This window comes from Epinephelus fuscoguttatus, linkage group LG21 (assembly GCF_011397635.1).
Source record: "Epinephelus fuscoguttatus linkage group LG21, E.fuscoguttatus.final_Chr_v1".
Lineage (NCBI taxonomy): Eukaryota > Metazoa > Chordata > Actinopteri > Perciformes > Serranidae > Epinephelus > Epinephelus fuscoguttatus.
Window position 1 is genome coordinate 15,246,600 of NC_064772.1, and position 12,132 is coordinate 15,258,731.

The 12,132-nt window shown below is 40.3% G+C and overlaps 1 protein-coding gene across 1 annotated transcript in view; it reads right to left on the minus strand.

Annotated features, from left to right (window-relative positions):
- Positions 1 to 12,132, minus strand: part of tmx3b (thioredoxin related transmembrane protein 3b) — a 54,374-nt gene that overhangs the window by 29,659 nt on the left and 12,583 nt on the right. The window contains exons 10-12 of the mRNA XM_049564608.1: positions 6,776 to 6,874; positions 481 to 538; positions 203 to 256 (exon numbers count right to left, since the gene is read on the minus strand). Of these exons, the coding sequence (XP_049420565.1) occupies positions 203 to 256; positions 481 to 538; positions 6,776 to 6,874 (211 nt within the window). The remainder of the gene's footprint in view (positions 1 to 202; positions 257 to 480; positions 539 to 6,775; positions 6,875 to 12,132) is intronic.

Below are 12,132 nucleotides of genomic sequence, written 5' to 3' on the forward strand. Positions count from 1 at the left end.
CTGAAAAGAACACCTATATTTGGAAGCTGACATTTTGCATAATTACCTTTCTACTGAACCTCAACCAAAACAGACGTGCCCCGACAAAGGCATAAACTTGCTTGTGAATAGACAGCCGGCGCTCCCCGGTGAGCGCGCCAACCTCGAATAAATGTATAAATTGGATATTCATCTTTGACCTCATGGCGTATCCGTGCCTTACCTGTTAAAATGTTCTCTGTATTCCTTCGCCACCCTCTGAATCAAGGTCTTTAATCTAAAAGCAAATGAGAAGAGAGCGAAACACCACATGAGTCGGGAGTCTAACCTTTTTGTTTTTAGACCGAAGCCTGTAATTTGTGGGGAAGATCCAAACAATAACAGAAAGTCTTATCTTTATTTGAAAGCAGTGCACTTAGGCACAACTATAGTGGTAAGCGTGGGAGTGTGTGGGAGTAATTTATATTGAACCACGCTTTTTAATTTCAGTGTTCTTTGTACCTGCCACTCTCCTCTGTGGGGTCCTTCTCATCGATGACTGCAATCGCCACCAATTTGCCTGAGGTGGCAGACAGGGATTACAAATCACAATCACACACACAGAAAGAGGGTGAGAAGACAATGGCAGGCAGATAAGAGGCTGTGGAGGAGACGAATCACCTCTCAATCGCGGGAAAGAAAGGAAAGAGGCACCGAGAACACTTTATTCATTCATCACTCAAACATTAAGCTAGCTTAGGCTTTCTACTTGGTTGAACAGGAAACAAGTGGTCACTTTCTGGTAGAAGAGCTATTTCAGTACCATTCAAAACCCAAACCCACGACATGACAAACAGGTCTACTTAAAAAAAAAAAAAAAAGTGTTACACAACTTATAAGGTCTGTTTTGAGGATAGAAACCCCTTGTTGCTGGGATGAGAGTACCAGCCTGCCCCCTGGTGGTCACTGATGGTGGTTATGTGGGGATAGGTTGAGGTAATGTAAAGGCAGTGAACAGCCTGTCATGAAAAGAGATGGTATTTCACATGGTATAAGTTGCAGCATGTGGAGTGGCAGTTCAACCATGAAAGCTATTTCTAAATGGTAACATGTGTTAAGTGGACCAGAGCTACTGGATACGAGAATACTTCCAGCCCTCCCATGTGCAATATTCATCTCAACATATTCCCAGAATAACTTTGATTGCATTGTCCTCAGGCTGGCAGAAAAAAAAGGAATGCAGTTAACAATAGTTTTTGTATAGTTTACTCTGTGTTTTTTTCTACAGTACTTGGGAATATAACCTACAAAAATGTGCCTAATTAACTCTTTGCAGTACCTAAGTAGGGGCACCATATCTACTGTTGATGCAGCTACATCACTCCTGTATACTGTCAGAAAAAACAAGCCCATTTTGTTACATTGCTCAGCTACAGGCAAATGATTTCCACTAAAGGAAACACCACAATCTCAGGTTAAAGAAACACTTGGCAAGAGGCGGGGTACACCCTGGACAGGTCGCCAGACTATCACAGGGCTGACACATAGAGACAGACAACTATTCACACTCACATTCACACCTACGGACAATTTAGAGTCACCAATTAACCTGCATGTCTTTGGACTGTGGGAGGAAGCCGGAGTACCCGGCACTACCTGTATGCGTTTTCAAGCGTTTTGAATATCAAGCTTTTAACAAAAATGCTTGTGTTTGGGTAGTTCTGAGCATAGGACTAGATATACAGGGGAATGGATTTTACTTTTTGGATGAGTTGTGTGAGACTTTGTAAACAGATGTTTTGATATAGTTTTGCTTTAGTGAAACGCGGACCCCTTTAACTCCAATTCGTCAAGACTTTCCTATGTTTTTGCATTCTTCGTTCACCGTGGAGGCATGCAAGGAAAACAAAGTTTTCCCGATGACTTCAAGGTAACACGGGGTGAGTAACTGATACACAAATGACTGTTCTGAGGGTGAAGTATTCCTTTAACACAGAAGGGGCCACTTTCTCAGAAGTTCATAAATTGTAACTAATGGCTAAAAGTTATTAGTTTTGTTGGCATTTTTGCCTTTATTTGACAGATGACATGACTGTACAGACATTAGGAAGACAAAGAGATATGGCAGGCAACAAAGGTCAAATTGAATCCTGGACATTGCACTATACCCACTGGCTACCAACGCACTCCAGAATGTCTTAAATAATGGTTATTGGTAATGGTTAGTACAGCTTTTCAGATCAGATGTAACTGATCTGATAAGACGTTTTTATCCTTTCTGTGTGGTAATAATGCAGTTCAAATGCTGATAAACCATCAATACTCTGAATAGGTTTTCTCTCTCTGATAAGCCATCGAGTCTATGAGAAAGCATTTTAATAAAGTTATTCATTAAGAGTGACAAGCTTTAGTTTCAAATTTGTCTGGTAGAAGCTGAAAGAAAGAGCTATTAACACTCAACCTTCACTGTGAAGTGATGTAATCCATTTACAAGACATCCATCTAGCAACTTCTGAGCATCATATTTCTTAAAATCTTCTAAAGCACATTTATAGACTGGACCAGCTCATTTTCTAATTCATTGGATGGTGGACTAGACGTTGTTTATCTGGCTGCCTGTGCTGAATTGACTATTTGTGTGTCTAATGCTGCTTACATGAAATCAGGAAGACATTAGACAGCAAACCGGATATATCATTTTCATGGACGAAAGCAGGATGGTAAAATGAGGCGAGACTGTCGGAGAAACCTGCAACAGTAACGGCAGCAAGCATTGCTGTTTGAAGTTAAAGTATTTTAACTTTTTGGCATCATGCACAACGAAATTTACCACCGGATGTTACACACATTCTTTGCAAACAATATGGTGTCACCATTGCAACATATTGTCATGCATGTTTTGTTTTAACGTCGTGCCATTCTGTTGGACTGTTTGTTTCTCCTGTGCCGTTCAGAGGGTGTTTTCTGTTTGCTGTCTACCGTCTGCCTGATTTCACGTAAACGCAGCATAAATCTAGTGAATGTTATGCAGAAAGTTTGATGTTTATGGGCCAAATTTTGAGGACATTCACACCAAAATATATAATTATCTTTAGTTTTTGCTGTGCCTGTGACATTCTGTCACTCACTGTACACTACTTTGGATTAAGATGTGGTGAAAAATATGCTGTGCAGTCTTCTTTTAAGAGGGTTGGTTGTGTTTTAGTTACAAGACATACTATCAACATACTGCCACTGAAGAATAACCTTCAAATGCATCTGTACACCACAAAGCAGGGTTTCCTTTCATCTGGTAAGTAAAATCTGAACATTTTGAAATCTCTCCAGTCATAATGTCCAGTGTAAATGATTCCAAACAAGCGAGCATCAGCGACAAAATTCAGTTTGACTGCATTATTTTCTGTTGGAATGTCCCAACTGGCTGTGAGTGATGCAGGTGCTGCTGTTTCGAGCTTAACTTTTTAGAAACTTTTGATTCCTGATGCTCATTTTGAAAGCGTCACAATGGACAAGGAACAGTCGATTCATGAAATTGAAATAAGGAGTTATCTACACCAATGGTGTGCCAATCCAGGTGTACCATGGAATTTTGCGATAACCACACATTATTACTGCAATATTCAACTGGGACTATGCACTAAGTTAATGAATTTTTAACTGACTGTATCAGCATGTTGTGCGCACCCATTTCCTTATAAAGAGGTGAACACTACCCAAAAAATGTAATTTAATTCAATTAAAAAAGCCATTACTGGGAACCTATAAGTGTCTGACACATCACATTATATTACATTATTTTATATTATTTCCTGTTTAAATTGATGTGTTATTGGTGTTGGATGCAAAAAGTTGAATAAGTTGTACATGACCATCTCTAATAACAACCTCATTGCTGTTGGCTGTATTGTATGTCCTTTCCAGTGAATGTCAAAATATAAAATGTGTGATTTCTGTCTAAAAAGTATTAACGTAAGAAGTTAGCAAGAAGGCTACTAACCAATCTTTTAAGTGGTTACTTCTCCATTGGTTTGTTTACACAACATAACAGCACTAATGGTCGTTTTTAAGCTCAGTAAACACAGATAATATGACTGTAATTTCTCCCATTTGTCCGGGACATTGAAATCTACTAGGACATGGAACGGAACAGAAACCCTGCCACAAAGAAAACACAACTGCCTTCTGTGAATCTGTCAATTGTATTTTGTTTCCAATTTTATCCTCGCCTCTGCCTGTTCTCTCTTAAGTTTTGACCCATAAATAGATCTAAATTGCAGCTTGAGACTATTCATTGATTTTGGTCACACTGGTATTTATGGGTGCATAGACTTGCGTGGGATGAGGCTTTTAAAGCATCAAAATATCACTGTGCCACCCCAAAATGAGCCCATGGGCATGAAACCTGACACTTGATTGAAAAGCCTGTAGAGACGAGGCTGAAAGATTTTATACTGTTTCCACAAACTACTTCCACTTCGGTCTAAACCCTGAGTTATTGTAACAGACTGAAGCTACAGACTACGGCGTCTTTAATCAGTCGCAGTGTTTATCCAATTAAGGTGCTTTACAGACTGTTTTGTGTTCAGAATGACAAACTGCAAATTTGGCACAAATGACTTAGATACTGACTGTAAGCGGCAACAAATGTAGGTAAAACTCAACCGTTAGGCATCACTGAATACTGAGTCAAATGCACATAAAGCGGTAAAATACTGTGTCTAATATTAGAAAGCACAGCTCTCTTTGCACACAGCATCAATTTACTGTTTAACAGACAGTTTGTATTTCACTCTCGAGCTTAAATTTCCTGTGGGAGAGACAGTGTGCGTACATTTGAGTAAGTAGCACAACATGGTCTAAATCTGGAGGGAAGTGACAGACTCTCCTATCAAACCCCCGACACACAATTAACGCTGATACTGTTACGAGGAACTTTTGACAAGAGCAGCTCTGAGATATTTGATTTTTAATTATAAAGTCATCATGTGGTAGATCGGATATTCGGGGGCTGGGATGTTAAATATTAAAGATTTTTAGTGTGAAATAGCATTAAAGAGGCAGGCTGTGTAAGGCTGTGTGCTGATGCACTTCAAATTATGTGCTGGTAATCATTCGGTAATTTAAAAGTGTTGACTATTGACTTTGGCTCCATCATCATTAAGAGTTAAAGAGCGCAAAATATAAAAATCTACACTGAAAAAGTCATCATGCTCATGACGAACAAATTATCACCGTTTATAATGTTTGAAAATAAAACAGAGCAGAAACGAGGCAGAGAAAGAATTGGCATCTACTCTGAAAATTGTTTAAGTGCTTTATTGTTATGCAAAAATGGAATTTCTAGATCCACATTCTCAAATGTGAGGACTTCCTGTATTTCTTTATCTTATGTGACAGTAAACCAATATAATATGTGTACTAATATAACTAAGCATCTGAAGATGTCACCTTGGTAAAAACATTTCCTGAAAATAACAGTTTGTTGCAGGCCTAAAATTAATCTATATGTAATATGTAAGGGATACTGCCTGATGAGGAATGAGGAATTAATGGCTGGTTGCCTCCTCTGAGTCCATTAATCCCTGATAATGGACACCTCAAAGGGCATTATCCCCTTTATACCATGGTCACTTGCAGAAGAGAAAAAAAAAACAAGACTATTCATTTATATTTTTATGCGTTTTTCAATCAAAATCTAAAGTTTTTCACAAGCCATAACTCCTGGTAACGCTTGAGGCTTGGACTAACACCTGAAACAGTCATTACCACCCCCACAAGGCTCTTATGTTATGGAAACGATGCTCACTCCTCCAGTAAATAGGACGAGCCTTAGATACGACTCAGCAGTGAGATATTTCTAGTCAGCTCAGCTCATAAAACCCTTTGGCCAAGCTTAAAGCCAAAAAGCTAACGTTAGGGCTTGATCACACAAGACGCATCACGCATCATCATTTAGTGCTATTTAATCATGACTAACACTAACTGGGGTTGCATGAGCAGCCTGGTAACTCAAGTCAGTTAATGCTGCTTACTTAGCTAGCTAGCATGTTAGCTTTTGGACTATGAGAGAGATACAGAGTATGTGAGAGGGGGAATTCATGTCCCATGTTGTGATAGTTTCATGCAGGCTACTGTCTTAAGGCCAAAACACACCGGCGGCGTCATATGACATATATTTGAAGCGGCTACAGCTGTGGCAACATGTCTCGGTGTGATCAAGGCCTTGTGCTACCAAGATTCAAAGTCAGTAACATTGTGTACAGTTACAAATACTAAATATAATTTGACAGTATGTTTACCAACAAGACCAGCTAGCTACGGAGCCATGCCATTGTCCCCCAATCAATAGCAAGATGTTAGCTTGTTAACGTGTTGCAATAAATTCTTAAGGGAGGCTGACTGCATCCCTGTTGCTACGGTTACTTATTCTAGATACAGGCTGATACTATGCAGCCAGCGCATTAATCTAGAATGGTGAACAGATAATTTAACAGGAACTTCTTAGTAGGTATCCATTACTATTTCACCTTTATGTCTACGCTGGATTATGGTGATGTTTCGTACATGCATGCATCTTCACAGTGCCAACACACGCTGAAAGCTATCTACCATGGATCTACCTTGGCCAGCTTGAAAACAGATTTTTAACCTTAATGACTGTTTTTACTCCTGGTTGAATAAAGGTTAATAAAAATATAAATTATCAGGAATTATTCGACCACACCATGAAATAAGACTACGATATGAATATGTTATTTGGAACAAGTCATGGGAGTGAAGAACATATTCTGGATGACAAATTTTATGCATACGCCACCTGTTTCTCCCAGCTCATACAGTGTGAAGCCATCAATCTGAAGGTACCCTTGGAAACGCTCCTTGTTCACCCACGATGACAAACTCGCATCTTCGTACTCTGCAACACAAAGACACACATAATCTCTCAGAAGCAGAAGTACAAAATCGACATTCAGCACACAACATATTTGTATTAAAAGCACAGCACAACAGTGTATTGATGCCTGGATTGTGAGAAGATCACAGTGTTTACCACCTGTGCGCTCTCTAGGGAATAAAGAGTGGGACACAAGCTGAGTGTTCATGGACAGAGGTCAGTTAAACAATGATCAAAAATTGTTTTGACAGGGGGCTGCCTCTGGGTTAAGTAGTCAGGGAGGCTATTTTGGCTCTGAGACAGCATATGGATTGAGCCAGAGCAAGCAGATTGGGAATCGATCCAGAGGTAAACAATCAAAGGTATCAGTTTGGTTGTCAAGATGTACATGAAAGAACATTTCGCTCGGCCTGGATTGTCCACAATCAGCATTAATTTCCCACTTACCGAACAGCCGTTTGTCAAGATATAAAATGAAAAGTAATTTTCATTCACAATAGATGCTGTTTTTTTCTGAGATGCTGGCTCACCTAACCTCATTTTCACAGCTATTATGCCTTTTAAAAAAACACATTTGGTTTGTAAATGATTCTGCATGCGTACTACATTCATTTTCAGGACACAGTTTTGGCAGATTTTTACACATTAGGAGTGAATGCATAATTCAACAGATGCATTAGGCAAAAAAAAGATAAAGTGCAACAAATAAATAAAAAATAAAGTAAAATAAAGGATAGCTTCCTGAATGTGAACCACATGTTGTTGCCACCCTAGCATCTGGAGGCAACATGTAAACGGTAACCAGAGTCTGTCCCTGGAGGGTATAAACAGGGTGTAGTGAGGCTGCTCAAACAGTGCTGTTTTCTCCGGCTGAGAGAGGCTACAGGATGTTCATAATTGATGTCAAATGTAGCTGGGACCTCATTATGACATGTTAATAAGTTATCATGACCTTTTTGCTACCATTACAGTAATTACAACAACACTGATGACTTTAACATGGTTCTTGAGCTGCTCCCCAAACGAGCTGGGCACACAATACCGAACATGACAACCTAAAACCTGAACACGCTTTTAAACCCCCTGGGGTCGTAGCTTTTATTAGATTCGAAATGACCTTAATGCATTGCAATCTATTTCTCAGTGCTGCTGCTGTGCAAAGGCAGAGTTGTTGTTAAAGCTGCTGAGTCAGTCATCTGGTAGACATTCCACAGAGTTCTTTCCACAGATGTTCTGGCTTTATAGACAGCACGCAGCTGCCCGACTCTCCTCCCAGAAGCGAGGGAGAGAGCTGAAGGCCCCATACTGGGATCGTACAGCCCGATGAACCTCTACACCGACTGAACCTGCTTCACCTTCAAACAAATTAGAGCGGCTCTCTTCCTGGGTGCCAACCTCGCAATCTCCATACTGCCCTACAGGAGCCTGTCAGCCCAGAGTTCACACAGTGGGAGACAAGAGAAAAAGATGAGAGGCAGGAGGGGAATAAAAACAGACAGTGGGTGGAGTGAGGATGATCCAGTGTCAGAGTTTCGCGCGGAGGGAGGAGGCGGCTCTGACACGTTTCAAGGATGAAGGTTAATGGCACGGATGACCTCCAAGACAATGCAAATAGCGCAGAAAGAAAACTAGAGGGAGAGGCGAAGAAGAGACGGAGAAGAGGAAGTGAACATCAAAGATAATTCAAACAGGGTGAGACGCAGAATGTGGCAAAGGATGAAAAGACTGATGAAAGAGAGCTCAATGAGATGACGGGACAACACGTCTCGCTTTCTCAGAAAAAGGATAATCCTTAAAGATAAACAATGAAAATGCTTTAGCTAGTTGCCAAAAAGCACAACAATAAGGCCACAGTGAGAGATGGAAAGCATGTGTGGAAGACATGTGGAGCTCAGTTATGGAATCAGCTTCTTTAAATTTAGGCTGCAGCTAACAGCTATTTTCAGTGTTGATTAATCTGCCCATGATTTTCTCAATTAATCATTTTGTTGATAAAGTATCATTAGTAAAACATGTCCTGTATAATTTCTCTGAGCACAAGGTGATGACAAATTCTCACATTTAGGAGAAGCATGAAACAAATGTTTGGTGTTTTTGTTTAAAAAATTAATTCAACGACCCTCAACCTACTAATCAATTAATCAAATAATCACTGGAGGTCTGCCTGATTCGTAAGAAAGCAGACTGGTTGTTTATCACATTTTCCAGCCTGCCTTAGCATGTTAGTATGCTAACATTTGCTATAACACAAAGTGCGGATAAGCTGATGTGAATGTCATTGGTTTTTCAGGTTTTTAGCCAGAAACAAAAGTATTAGACAAACTGACGATTGTTATTGGATGATGGCACAATATGAAACATCAGGGGATCCACAAATTATTACAGTTCATCCTCTGGGGACAAAGGGTATTTGCACAAAATTTCAAGGAAATCCATCCAGTAGTTGCTCATATTTCACTCAAAACCATAAATAAAACCTCATGGTGGCACCAGAGGAAAAGTCAAGGCATCACCATAGTCAGTAAGAGTAATCTTCTGGGGACCATGAAAATTTCTACAAAATTTCATGGTGATCAATCCTATAGTTGCTCAGATATTTCAGTCTAGACCAAAGTGTTAGGCAGAAAGACTGACACCAAGGCCTAATCCACACCTACATGGATATTTCTTTAAACTTAGCTTTCTCTTTGTGTTTTGGCCTTGCGTCCACACACGTTTTAGGTCACTGAAAGCAGTCCTTTTGTAAAACTCCACCCAGGGTGAAAGTTTTTGGAAACTCAGTGTTCAGTGTTGATGTGTAGACAGTAGACTGGCTTGTAAACCAGAGTTTTGCACTGTTATCTCCTTTGTACGGCGTTCCAAATGAGGCAACGTTTCGTGCAATGGCAGATGTGTCAAAGATAGTGGTGGCTTTGACCTTGCTAACAGGACTTGTTACATGTCAACACATAAATGTAGAGTTACAACTCTTCCTAAAATACAGCCGGTGAGCGAACTCTGGCTAATGGAGTCCAAAAAAGTGTCCAGATCTACAACAAGCGACAACAACACTCAGGGAGTATCGAGCTTGGTGTTGCTCTGAAAACAGATTAGAGGTGCACGAAGCTTCACCAGAACAGAGCCAGGGCAAGCGGTTTTCAAAATAAGCGTCCCGTCACTTAGCCTGTTCGCTAATGCACGGAGCAGGTTAGGATTTCGTTGGGAAACACTGAACCAATCTGATGTTCGCTTGCTCACTTGTTTGCATCGTGACCAGTTAGAAATAGGTGTTACTCTTCCACTGTATTGAGGAACAGAGGCATCAGAATGCACTATGGAGGTCACCACTCCATGTAGCCTTTCAATCATAGCTTTTTCTGAGGCTTCTGATTAGCCAACGTCTTCTTCCTTTTTGCATGGCTTTAGGGTGAGGGTTGTGTCACCGCCTGTTGGTCTGGCATGTTACTGACAGCGATGCCATTGTGTTCTTGCATTTTCATTTGGACAGAGACTTCTTTAAAACGGTGCTTGTGTGGACAGGATTATTTTTAAGAGCAAAGGATGGAAAAAATATTTTTAAAAATACTGCTGTACTAATGGACTAGGCCTAAAACTAACAAACAAAATAGCTGGATTATTTAGGGTTGGGTACTGAAGTTAGCAGTTTAAAGGGTACTAACCAAATTCCATTGGTACTAGAGTACTAACTCATGTTACATCTGTAGGTGCCAAATTTCGGTAAGTGAGAGCTCATCTAGGTGAGAACGCCAGGCTTAGACAAGAGGCAGAGGTGCTGCGAAGCGTCCCAAAGCCTGGAAGCCAGATACAGAGCTCTGGGAGAGCTTCGTCAGCTTTCCAGCAAGCCAAAACTATCGCTACAGTGTCGACTTGCCACAACAGTTTAAGTCTACTATGTCCCCCCTACAGCTTGTAAAAAATAATTTTTTGTTATTACAGAGAAGGTAAAGTGCTGAGTGTTGGGTATCAGTACCGAATTCCAGGTACTGGTACCCAGCTTGAATTATGATGCAGTGGTGATGTTACATGTGTGGAAAATATGGTCACCGTGTCATCCGCACTGACCTTGTTGTCTTTGCCAACTCAAATAACCGATGAAGTGAATACTTTCCATGTGTGCTGTCACAAAATATCATCAGTGTGTTATCACCTTTTTAAGTGTGATCTCGTCTTGTCATCACATTCATGGGCCGTTAATCCGCCTGTCATTTAAGTGCTACCAATAAACACATGCAAAATAGTGCAGCCTCACAGCTGGCTGTATCCTTCCATACAAGGAGCGGTGAGGCCAAACCATAAACCACTGTAACAGATTAACAGAGAGCCTGATGCTGAGCTCTTGAGTATTAACTCATGTGCATTCACACTCAAAACACGTTTGAAAAAACACTCCTGTCAAGGCAAACAGCATGCTGTGAGGACTAACATACATCCTAATTACATTTTTCAGTCTTCTTACAGCGCTAATACATAGCCCAGCAGATTTCACTGCATGCGAACGATGATCAAAACCATTTGGCCCTTGAAGCACAATAACAGTGCAGACCTGTATGAAACTGAGGATTTGAGTTATTAAATATGTATGAGCCTCTGTGCTGTACCATATTTTAACAGCTCTCTACAAAAGGGATGCTGCTGTTTGTGATGTGCACTAAACCAATCAAAGCGCAACCATATGTCAAATATCATTTTACGCAAAGCGAGAGGCCGTGTTTGGACAGTGTGGCTTCCCTCAATGGTGTCTATTGTTTAAAAACACAACAAGTCAGACCTGCACAATGAGAACAGCAAAAGTGCTCTGAATTTCTAATAAGTATTCTGAATCTGCTTCTAGATAAAGGTTGCTTGTATGTTTTGGGAATATACAAGCCTCTGTAGCTGGTGGATAAACAGTACAGCTAATAAAAAATATATTATGTGTTATACATCCAGACATGAGTCCTAAAGGTGGAAATGAGTCAGCATTTCAGCACTGCCTGTTCCCTTGATTTGAAATCAACTGGGTTTTTTTAATGGGTTTTTGCTTCGATGCCTGAATTAAGGTCTGTGCTTAACACAAGCTTAAGAGATTTTCACATTGCTCAACTTCATAAATACAAGACGTCGTCACGCCTAACACTGCTTTCAACCTTGTTGTGGTGACGACACTAAAGGCATACGAACGTAGTGTAGGACATTTACAGCCTACTGTTAGCTTTATACTTCTGGTGATTGCATTTACACTTCAAAAATCATAAAAGTGGTGTTCACTTGTGAAGATTATCTTGCTGAACGAAACATTT